This window comes from Choloepus didactylus, chromosome 14 (assembly GCF_015220235.1).
Source record: "Choloepus didactylus isolate mChoDid1 chromosome 14, mChoDid1.pri, whole genome shotgun sequence".
Lineage (NCBI taxonomy): Eukaryota > Metazoa > Chordata > Mammalia > Pilosa > Megalonychidae > Choloepus > Choloepus didactylus.
The window spans coordinates 49,500,936-49,513,559 of NC_051320.1; the positions used below are offsets into that span (position 1 = coordinate 49,500,936).

The window sequence follows — 12,624 nt, forward strand, 5'->3', positions numbered from 1 at the left end:
ATTGGCCGTCCTCCGGTGAAGGTACCCGATTGCTGGTATGTTACCTTGGATGCTTTGTGGCCTTAAGACTGTAACTGTGTAGCGAAATAAACCCCCGTTTTATAAAAGTCTATCCATCTCTGGTGTTTTGCATTCTGCAGCATTAGCAAACTAGAACACATGGGGTGAATTTTGATAAACAATCAGTAGCCACTGTTATCCAGTCCTTCCCCTCCCTCAACAAATAAAAATAACCAGGAATCAGAGCCAAAGAGATTAGAGAAACAAAAACAGCCACAACCAGCCTTTATTCTGAATTTTTGTCAATATTTCTTTCATGTTTCCTTATTTGTCTTCACATATTAAATATGTAGTAACCAAAACCCTTATTGACATGCGCAGCATGTAAGCCTGGCAGGTAGTGAGCAAACCTGGTTAGCTGTTGGTTCCTGCACCAGGGTTTATAAAGTGGGCCTTTGAGGAAACATAGCAGCTGAGTTTGAATACCTTCTGCGGGTATTCAGAAAAAAAATAACTCAACTGAAGAACAACATAATCAAGCACACTGGGCTAAGGAAGGCTAATTACAATACAGAAGAGCTTTTGCTCAGACCAAGGGAAAAGGCTGCTATTTTATTTTTTCCTGAGGCCTCACTTTGTTGTTTTCCTCTGACAAATGTTTAAAAATCAATGAAATACCAAACGAGACCTGGATGAGAGGGACACAGGACGGAACTGGAGAAAGTATAAATGGAATCCAGGAAGTTCTGTGATGGGTAATTGATAAATCTCCTTGAGGAAGAAAAAAAAATCTGCAGAATATTTAATTAGCCTATCTTTCCCTAATTGTAAAAAACACATGCAGTTTTGTTTTGGGGTAAGTAAATAAGGCTTTTGCGGAGGTGAAAAGTATCATGGGAAAATGGAAAATATTTCTAATGTCTAAACACATGAAATATTTAACAGTAGTAAAAGAGGGCAAGAGGGAATATCTAAAAAATACAGTGCACATGTTGGATGCAAAGTAAAATTATGGGGTTAAATGGTTGTGTTGTTAAACTGCCACTTGGTACATAAAGTCAACATTCTTTTCAAATTCAGCTTCTCAGAGGATTGACTTCAGATGCCTGAGCATTTTCAACATTAGCTTTGCCTTTATTCTTCTTCATACGAATAAACACAACTGCTAAAATTATGCCTAAAAGAGAAAACCCATGGTTAACTAGATGGAATCTTAAAATGTACTGTCACATTAATTCATAAAAGTGTATCATGGTAGGAAAAAATGACTCATGTAATTTCATTTTTGTTGGTGGCTCAAGAGAGTTTTGTTGTCCGGGTGAATAAGGACCTCTGGACACTGGCTTTCTTGGACAAGTGAGTTTTCTTATTGTCAGTAAGTATGTATCAAGCTCCAAATCATCCCTAACCTGGTGGCTGCCACTGGGTATCTATCAAGGAATATATGATCTAATGTCCCTCACTACTCTGAGGACTAAATAAAAGGAGCAGATAGGCATTTGGCAGAGTGCCTGAATTTTGTAGACACTCAATAAATATTGATTCTAGTCCCTCTTCCCCTCCCCTAGGAGAAACAGTCAAACAAGAACAACTAGAAAGCTGTTCTCTGACCTGTTCACCTACTTAAAGCCGACTTTCTTTGGCTTCACATTAAGTATCACATTTTCTTTGGTGTCTTCCTCATGACTCCAGCCTATGTTTTGAGGGACCCTGAGTCAACTACCTAACTTTTCTGGTTTCTTCCATCTCTGAACTCTTAGAAAATTACATGGTGCATGATAGCAACAAGAGAAAGGGAGTTGTTAATGTTTACAGGAAGGATCATGACAGGAAAGACTGGATGCTCAGAGACCTGTTAAAAATCTCATAATAATCCCAACCCCATTTTTAAAAGAATAAGGATATGCAACTGTAATATCCATTACTTCTACCTCTGTAGCCCTGAACTCTTCCAATCTTTAACTTGTGGTAATATTATGGGATTAAATGGTTGTATTAGAAAAATGCTATTTGGGGCATAAACTCAAAATTTCTTTCAAGATAGAGGGGCAAATAGGATTAACAAAAAAAAAAAAAAAAGAAAGAAAGAAAAAAAAAAAGCATAGAGATAGAGGGAGCTTGGTGAGTGAGTGAGACTTCAAAAGATCAGCCCAATTAGTAGGCAGAAATGGTGGTCTAGGGAGAATGGGAGACTAGGGAGAAATGGGGACCAGGGAGAAATGTTGGTCACCACACACATGCTAGAATGGGGAAGGCCATGGCACGAAGGCTCTGCCAGGTCATAATGCAGAGTTTAGACTGAACACTATAAGGGAATGAGATCCCTCTTTTGTACCTGTGACTCAGAGTCCAGTATACAAAGGTAGTTACAGGATAGATTGTGGGAGAAAAGACAAGATGCAGAGAGAACAATTAAGAATATTTAGAATAATCCAAGGCCTTCTTTTAAAAGAGAAAGGATGTAAATCTGTATAAACACATCTAGTTCTCTGTCTATCCCTAAACCCCTCAATTGGGTGCACGTGAATTGATGACGTATCTACTTCCAATCTTTAACTTGTGGTGAGGACAACAGTTGAAAGAGGGTAATTACTATCACAGGCACAGAGCTCTTCACCAAAAAATAGATAAGCCAGTGTCCAAGGTAGAATCAAGGCTGTGATATAATGACATGAAAGCAAAAAAGGAAGTTCTGCAACCTTTCAGGTATGTTAGCATTTCCACTGGATGGCTCACATCTACCTATTCCAACAATAGCAAACAAGGCCATAAACCCTCTGGAAATACATCATGTGTATGTCTTTACCATCACTGTCAGGTCACAGTGGCAGGTAGCAGGGGCATGGATACTCCATTTCTTACTCCTTCATCTCAAAAGCTTGGTAACTAGGCATAAAATATAGTGATTTGTGCTTTAAAACTTATTTTGTTATATTTCCCAAACTTACCCATATGTTGATAATGGATGGAGAGAGGTTCTAAAGCAGTATCTCCAAGCAGGGAAGTTAGATATGCTTTACTGGTGATTTATCTTCTTGACTACTGCCTAGGATGCCACTTGAGCAGCTACCAGCCCAGCCCATGGAAGAGAGCCCCCATGGTGAGTGCATGTTTTCCAGACCAGGACAGAAATCTTTGGATTTGAGAAAGTTTACTCACCAATGACCAATAGGGTACTTAGGAGTATTCCAACAGCCATGCCCACTGTGGGCATCCCAGACTGGCGACCTGCTGGCTGGAAACATCTTTCTTCCACACATGTGCAGAAAGTAACTAGAAAGCAGAAGAGCATTTGGTAGGATAAAGTTTCAAGTGAAAAACTGCAGAATCCCATATCAAAGACAAGAATTCCCTCAAACCATCCTAGGTGACCAACACTATCCTAAGTTCCCTGCAACAAAATACTGACCTGGTAAAGAGACAGTCCCTTCCAAGGGTGGCCGACCCCTATCACTGATGAGGATAGGGATGTCATAAACTCTCTCTTCAAATCTCGTGTGTTTCGTGGAGAGTCTGGCATAAGTGCCTGTCAGAACAGGAAGAAACTGAATGGCATGAAAATACAACTTCAGCCCTCTGGATCACCAAGAATAAAATTCATCTTTGCATCATATTCTAAGATTGACTGGAAAGTTAAACCATCCAAAGTATCACTACTGCACATGGAGCCTCTCATAATGTTAAAAAAAAAAAAGCCTAAGAATTCTTTGTGTTCTCAATTCATGATTTGTTTGTAAACATAGGATATTAAATATATAGAATGGTGACTGGACAGTACCTGGGACAGACATCTGTACTTGATCCTGAGTTGCAAATCTGCCACTCATTAGCTATGCAACATTTGGTAAGTCATAATATCTAAGTCTGAGAACTACTTCAAGTCCTGAAATAAGGGGATGAATGATATTTTACCTGATTTTCAGGGTATTTACCTTCTTTCTTTCTTTTACAGAAAATTAAGAATGTAAAATAACACTAAGGCTCAAATTTCTAAAGTCCATTTTGGACTTATTGCAATGCAATCTTCTTATACTCTTCCCTTTTCATATATATATACACAGAAATTTTCCATAATTTGGGGGGATATTTTCATACTCAAAAAATAGTTATGGTCCACACTTTCACTCTCAGACAAGTTGGAGTAACAGAGACCAGATTTACCATCCTCCCTAAAACAACTAAAAGAACAGATAAAATACATGAAACCATGGTTTTAAAGATAGTGGATATATGGTGATGAAGGACAGTGATCCCTGAGAGAAGATAAACAAATAAGGTTAGTCCTACAATTTCTTAGCTTACTGTCTAGAGAGAATATCCAGATCTCAGTGCAGAGAGGGGGAACCCAGGCAGGGCTCACTGATTTTCCTGCATTGAAGAGATGGCGCTGGACTAAGGGGAGGTCAGGCCAGCTGGAGTTCACAGAAAAGAGTCTCAGAGGGAAGACAGATGCATAGAGAGCGAGCAAGCCATGGAGATCTGCAAGGGGTGGTCCTTGAAAACTTCAGCTGAGTACAGAAGAGTATGTACATGAGGGAACTACCTAAAATTGGGAAAAGAACAATGCTTGGTGCTCACAAAGGGCCAGGAATAGTGTGCTGGTTTGAATGTAGTATGTCCCCCAGAAAAAGCCATATTATTTGATGCAAACTTGTGGAGCAGACATAATAGTGGGGATTAAGTTGGAAGATTTGGATTAGGTTGTTTGCATGGAAATGCGCCCCACCCAACTGTAGATGATGACTCTGATGAGATATTTCCTTGGAGGCATGGCCCCACTCATTCAGGGTGGGCCTTGATCAGTGGAGCCATATAGATGGGCTGACAAACAGAGGGAACTCAGTGCAGCTGTGAGTGAACTTTTGAAGAGGAGCTACAGCCAAGAGGGACACTTTGAAGAAAGCACAGGAGCTGCAGATGAGAGACAGTTTGAAGACTGCTGTTGAAAGCAGACTCTTGCTCTGGAGAAGCTAAGAGAGGACAAATACCCCAAGTGCAACTAAGAGTGACATTTTTGAGGAACTGCAGCCTAGAGAGGAATGTCCTGGGAGAAAGCCATTTTGAAACCAGAACTTTGGAGCAGACGCCAGCCACGTGCCTTCCCAGCTAACAGAGGTTTTTCGGACACCATTGGCCATCCTCCAGTGAAGGTACCCAATTGCTCATGTGTTACCTTGGACACTTTATGGCCTTAAGACTGTAACTGTGTAACCAAATAAACCCCCTTTATAAAAGCCAATCCGTCTCTGGTGTTTTGCATGCTGGCAGCATTAGCAAACTAGAGCAAATAGTTCTTGTCCCCACCAGCCAGAGTAGAAAGCTTCATAATTCATGGAGTATCAGGTAGAGTATATAAAAGTGTTTTGCCTTAGTAGTTGGGAAAAGTTGGTCTTAGACTCATTGTGTGAAGTAGGCATTTGCACGGGGCAATTTGCAAAGACTGGGAAATGTGTTTTTTTGTTGTTGTTAGCTTCTGGCATTCAAGGAAAGCTCTGTCATATAGCAAGATATAAGCTTAAAGAACAGAACCTCAGAGTCTAAGGTGAACAGAGCCTGAGGAACCTGTGGGACGCCATCAAGTGTACCAGTATATGCATGGTAACTACAGAGAAAATATCAGAGCTTATGCAAGCTCAGAGACAGAAATTAGAATACAGGCTGCCAGGGCCAGGAGCAGGAGAAATGGGGAGTTAATGTATAATGGGGTGTAGGGTTTTTGTTTCGGGAGATGGGAAAGTTTTAGTAATGGAAGGTGGTGAGGGTACCACAATATTGTGAATGTGATTAATCCCACTGAATAGTATGCTTGGGAGTGGCTGAGATGGGAAAGTTTATTTTGTAGACATGTTCCCACAATTAAACAAAGAAGAGCAACTAAAGAGACAATGACAATTACATGCAGTGCATTATCCTGGATGGGATCTAGCAAGGAGGAGAAAAGGGACATTATTGGTACATATGTAAAAAAAATTCAATATAGACTGTAAGCTTTATGTCAATGTTAAATTTCTTGAACTTGATAACTATACTAAAGATGGTTACATAAGTTAATATCTTTGTCCTTAGGAAATGTACGTGGCAGTATTAGGTGTTCAAGGGGTACGATGTATACAGCCTACACTCAAGTGCTCAGAAAATAGATTGGTAAGGAAGGAAGGGAGGGAGGGAGGGAAGGAGGGATGGATGGATGGAGGGAGGGAGGGAGGGAAGGGAGAAAGAAAGAAGGGATGATACAGCAAATGTGGCAAAATGTTAAAATTCATGGATCTGGGTAACGGGTGGAAGAGGGATATGTTGGACTTCTCTGTGTGGGGTTTGTATTATTTTTGTAAATGTCCAGTAAGTTTGAAAGTATTTCAAAATAAAAAGTTTTTTAAAAAGGAATTTATTGATACATGTAACAATGTAGATAAATCGCAAAATAATTATGCTAAGTGAAAGAAGCCAGACAAGAAAAGAATACATACTGTATTATTCCATTTAGATAAAATTCTTGAAAATGTAAACTAATCAATAGTGACAGAAAGCAGTTAGTGGTTGCCTTGGGACAGGAGATGATCAGAGAGGGGTGGAAAGGAGGGATTACAAGAGGGCATGAAAAAATTTTGGAAATGATGGAAGTGTTCCTTAATTGTGATGATACTTATAAAATTATACACTTTAAATATGTGCAGTTTACTGTAATGCCTATTATATTTCAAGAAAGCTAATTAAAAATTATCATGAAATCTGTTTCCCAGCTGTCAGTGGAAATTTTGCAAATGCAGCTCAGACTGTCCAACTGTCCATCTGTCTACACTAAGGGGGAGGCCGTGCAGTAACGATTGTTCCTCCCTGCCTAGCCCTGGGCATTCTCCTCTCTGGAGAGCATCCCTGTGCAATTTTCCAACAGCATGAACTTTCCTCCTGGACCACAGAAGGGAGCTCTGAGTAGAGTCCAGCAAGCCCACCAAAGCAAGTGAAACCTCACCTCATCATCCAACAGTGTTTTTCTCCACGTACTTTTGACAACTCACCATTGATTTTGGAAACTTCCCAGTCGCCTTGTAAGCTTTCACTGCCAAGGGAAAATGTAAATTGTGGACCCCGAAATGACTGCTCGTCGTCATCAGCGGCTTCGAAGATGAGACTGTCAGGTGCTTGGAGGGGATGGCAGAAGAACAAGCCCGTGTACTCCTTGGCTAGCCGTGGGGGGTTGTCATTCACATCCGTGAGGCTCAGGTAGGAATCTGCCACGGAGCTCAAGGAGGATCCACCTAAGGAATTGAATGACTGAAACATGGGATCAGCTCTCTAATTTCCTCTTAATCAGAAAGGATATTTCTCTTTCTTAAAAAAAATTACATTTCAAGCAGTTACGTGTACTGAGGTAGCTTAGTAAGAACACATGCTTTTGGAATCAAGAGAACTAGCTTTATTACTGGTTAAAAAGTCTTGATGATGACAGTAATAGCTTAAGAATTATGTGCCAAATGCTGTGCCAATATTTTACATGCATTTCTACAGAACAACTCTGATGTACATTTACAGATGAAAAGATTGAGGTTCAGAGAAGTTTTGTGACTTGCCCAAGGACACACAGCTAGTAAGTGTCAGAAAGACCTTCAATCCAGAAGAAACTAGAGCCCATATCCTCAATGGCTCCTTGACACTGCTTTAGCATGTTAGTCAAGTTTTTAGGCCTCATTTCTTCAACTGTAAAAAATCACGATTTTGTGAGGGTCCAACAGGTAGGGGAATGTACTCAGGAAACAATTAAGGGCTGTGGTGTAGTGATGAACTAAGACTGTGGAACCCAACAATGAGGTAGCTATATGATCTTGGACAAGTTACTCACCTTCTCAGTGCCTTGGTTTTCTCATCTGTAAAATTTGGTCAATTCTAGTACTTGCCTTATTTACGTAAGAAGTAAATACACTAAGTGCTTAGAACACGGTGAAACATAGACTTCAGCCAGTATCATTATTTTTTCCCTGGCATCAATCACAGATACTGTTTCTACAATTTCTGACACCTTTCTATTTGAGTAAACCCTGCTTTCTCACTTTTCTCCTCAACTGTCTTTTATGTCCCTGACTACACTTAACTAAAGGAGAAAAGGCCACTGCAATCGTGACTCCATTTCATCTATTTGTGCCATTTCAGAGCTAACTGGAAATGGAGCAGGGTTCTGGAGCCTGGTTTTGATTCATGGAACTTCTAAAACGTGAGGCCCTTACAAATGCATCCAAGGAGAAGTGTTGATCCCCTCAGTATGTTGTAGGGGAGTGCACAATGCAAGGGCTCAGCCCGAAGCTTCCTGCTGATTAATCGGGAGCTTGTAAATCAGGAGTCAGATGCATACAACGTGAAAGTGGAATGTGCTTGACTTGAAGTACACAAGGCAGACAAAGTCGGCTCCTTGGCAAGGCCGGCTTGCTTACACACAACGGTTCCAAATTTGGCAGAGAGTTCTGCATTTCTGCCCTCTTTGGTTTAACTTGACTGCAGTGCTTGATTTTTCTTAAATCTTTTCACATGCAGAGTCCGTTTCTATGATTCCCTTCTCTGTTCCCCATTCCAACTCCCAATCCAGGGCCTCACATTTTGACAATTTAGTTTTTTGTTTAAAGCTGTATTTACTTAGTAATCATTCATTCAATTCTCATTTTTTTTGTAAACCAAGCATATATTTACTAGTTAATTAGAGCATTTTATCAGCATAAGATCAACAAAATGCCTACTCTAACTTGGCACAATTCCATAAAATGTAAAGAAACTCAATGTTTTAATTTCCAGTTTTATCACTGGTAAGAAAATTATTTCTGTAAGCTTATTTTTATTTTAATATTAAAATTCCCTGGTATTCCGTGTTTGGAGCCAGTGGGCAATATATATCACCACACCTGAATTAAATGGGATGCAGAGATTATACAGGAATGGCTCAAGCATCCTTCCTTTGGCTTATCTATATAACATTCTTTCTTTCCAAAAGTTCACCTTATTCCACCAAAACAAAAGGTACCCAGGTCCACCCAAGACCTCCTGAGTCAGAAACTCCAGGGTGGACTCCTAGTATCTGTGATTTAACAAGCTACCCAGGTAATTCCAACAACATCAAATTTTGAGAACACTGCATTAAAACATTTTCTCTTTCAAATGATGAGACCTGAAGAGTTGCAACTGAAGGCTGAAGGGGCAAATACTGGTCTAGGTCAGAGGGCAGTTGTTTTTTTTTGACTCCCAGGAGAAATGTCACAACCACTTTGGAGGAAATAGGAGTTTAGCTTAGGACTCAGGAACCTACCAGAAGCAGCTGTACCTCCTCAGGAAACCACAAGAGTGAGCAGCATCCCAGAAGCTAGCCAGCCTCCAGGTACAGCTGGGCCCCAAGGAAGCCATTCTCAGGGGCACAGGTGGCGCTCATCTTCAATAAAACCAAGAAGGCGTGAGGACTCCCCTTCACTTTTGCATCCTTCTTATCCTTCCACTTTAAAGCAGTGATATTTTGGCATTTTAACCTAGTGAGCTTTCTTGTCCACCCCTCCTCCCATTTGTACTGATGTAGCTCCTGATTACCTATGGTAAAAATTTTTTTTCTTACCTATTTCGGTAGCCACCACTTGCACCCGATACAGACTTTCAGCTTCCCTGTCCAGTGGAGCGGCACTAAAGATCTTACCAGTGGCGGGGTCGATTTTAAGCCAACCTCTCACATCACCCCTCAGTGAATAACTTCATAAAGTGAAAAAACAAAAGAAAATCTGCATTATTCTACATGAAAATGTGAAGATATTCATGTACCAGTACACTATTATACAGCATTATCATTTATACATTATTTACAATATATTTAAAGGATTATTATCTAATATTTTTAATGCTTTATTTACATATCATCAAAAGGAGGATTTGTTCATCCCTACATGGTGGTGACTGTGCTTGGTTTGTTAGAAAAGTAATAGTCACAAGCCTGGAAAAAAGTTAAACTTTTCTAGTAATCAATGAAATCAAATTACAGCAAACTGGAGTTATCTTTTAAAACCTATTAGCAAATCACCCCCTCCAACACAAACAAGAACACTTGAGCACCCAATGCTGGAGACATTGTATGAAATGGGTGATAACCATAGACTGCAGGTGGCACACTGAATTCTCTCATTCAACATTTATTGAAGGCTTAGCAAATAGCAGCAACAGACGAGGGAAAGATTACAAAAAGGGGCTCCAGGGCAGTGGACAAATGCATAAACAGATAATTCCAATATGATGTGGTAAATACAACGGGAGAGGTATGTACAGGGCCCTGTGGAATCTCAGAGAACTTTATAGGGATCAGAATCCCAGTTTATGGAAATCAGTGATGTCTTTCTGAGGGAGTAGGTGTTAACTACAGCTAGAAGAAAGAAGACTGAAAGGCACTTGGAGCATGGGGGATTACTCGAGCATATAGGCCAAAAAAATAGCTTGATAGGTACAGGGAAGTCACGCATTTCAACAATGTTGGGATATAAACGGGAAACAGTGGATGGTAAAAGATGAGGCCAGAATGTTTGGAAAGAGCCAGATCATGGAGAGCAACAGGCAGCCATCAAATGGTGTTAAAGCACGAAGGTGACCCAGGCAGATTCGTGTTTTCAGTGTAATTCAATGGTAGCTGTGTGAAAGATGAATTTGAGAGAGAAAAGACTAGAACCACAGGAAAAAACTCCAATTGGTACAGCCCGTTGGAAAGCAACAAATCATAACCATAAGGATGTTCATATCCTTAGACCAAATAACCTCAATCCAGGAAACTTTCCTAAATAAAACCAATTTAATAGAAGCTAAAAAAAAAAAATGAATTACATGCACACATATGTTCAAAACATTTTCTATAAAAATAAATTATGGAAACAAACTACATATTTAGAAATAAGAGAATATTTAAAAGTTATGATGTACTAATTAATTTTCTGTTTTTAATTTTTTTTTTTTTTTAGTGTATTCCATATGCCAAGCCCTGCATTAGACTGTGTGTAAAGTGATGAACAAGAATCCTCTGTACTCAGGATTTCATCTTGAGTGAGCTGGCAAACCTTTGGAGAATTTTGAGAGAGGAGTCATATGATCTGATTTACATTTTTTAAAAGAACACTCTGACTGCAGTGTAGCAAATAGACTAATGTTGGTGGGGAGGGAAGAGGGGTGGGGGCAAGAAAGGATCCAGAAGAGATGCTGTGTCTTGGTCCATGATGGAAGTGGTTGTTAAGAAGCAGTTGGATTCTGGATATATTTCAACGGAAGAGTCTATACTATTTGCTGATGTATTGGATTAGGATCCGTTGGATGTTGACGGATTCTACATTATGGGGCTGAGAGAAAGGGAAGAATTAAATTGCTCAAGCTCAAAACACTGGAGTCATCATTAATCCTTCTCCCCCCAACTTTCTGTTTTGAAACAATCTCAAATATATAGAAAAGTTGTAAATAGAGTACAAAGAACATATTTTTCTCAATTATTTGAGAATGAATTACTGACCTAGGCTCTATCACCCCCTAGTACTTTTGTGTGCCTTCATCCTTAATTCTTAGTTGATCTATAAGTAGCATGTAAACTACTGATAACTCCTCATTTCTGAAACATTTTCTTCTTTCATCTTCCAGGACTGTATCCTATAGGACACCCTTCTCAGTCTCCTTTGCTAGTTCTTCCTCGAATTTCTGACCTCCATGTGGTGGTAGAGATAGTATATCTTTTCCTTGATCCACTAGAGGGAATTTTCTTCCATCTCATATCAAATTCCACATTTGTTTTCCCCACTCATAAACTCAGATTCTTATTCACTATCTTTGAGGAATGATTTTCATAGCACTCTCATGACATAGGTAGAAGCATTTGTTAAACAATAAATGGCTATAAATGTTTAAACATTTTGCTGTACATCATAATTTGTGACTCTGATATGTAGGGTAGTATTTATACCATGTAGTATAGCCACCACTGTTCTTTCCTCTCTTGTTTTTATCTTTATGGATCTAGAGAAAAGGTTAGAGAATAAAAGAGTAGGTAGGGACCTTATTCTTTGACAATCAGAAAAAAAAGTCCTAGAACTGATTCCAAATACCTAAAATACAATCAAATGACAGCTTGAGACTCCACTCAAATGTTTACAGAGAAATTTAAGGAATTCATAACCACATGTGTTGGTTTAAAATGTGCTAAAATATCTGTTACAAACAGTAGGGGCTAACGTTGTCCAACAGAAGCAAAAGATTTGGATTCACGTCCTATCTAAGTATTTATTAAGTAAATGACCTTAAAGGTGTTACAGGTATTGATATAGCTATGGATATACTCATATACATATGTATCCTGGACAAATGTATTATGACTACACATTTTAGGCCAAATCTATGTAGGTCCTATTGCACTTAAAATAATCGAGAATTGCTAAGATGGAAAGATTTACACATTTTGTAAAACCACCTCATTTTTAATAAAGGAGCAAACAGGCACAGCAAGGTTCAGTGACTTGCACATAATTATCCTTTGAGTTAATAGTGGGGCCATAACTAGAACCCAAATGCTTTCCTTCCACAGCCCATGGGCTCTTCATGTCTTGTCTTGTCTCCCTCCCTTACCCCATGGGTTCTGTATGCTCC

At 39.5% G+C, this 12,624-nt stretch overlaps 1 protein-coding gene across 1 annotated transcript in view; it reads right to left on the reverse strand.

The window, feature by feature from the left end:
* Positions 1-255: 255 nt before the first annotated feature.
* Positions 256-12,624, reverse strand: part of CDH17 (cadherin 17) — a 50,850-nt gene continuing 38,481 nt past the window's right edge. Inside the window, exons 13-17 of the mRNA XM_037803023.1 lie at positions 9,584-9,714; positions 7,017-7,256; positions 3,410-3,526; positions 3,160-3,273; positions 256-1,177 (exon numbers count right to left, since the gene is read on the reverse strand). Coding sequence (XP_037658951.1) covers positions 1,077-1,177; positions 3,160-3,273; positions 3,410-3,526; positions 7,017-7,256; positions 9,584-9,714 — 703 coding nt within the window. The 3' untranslated portion in view covers positions 256-1,076. The remainder of the gene's footprint in view (positions 1,178-3,159; positions 3,274-3,409; positions 3,527-7,016; positions 7,257-9,583; positions 9,715-12,624) is intronic.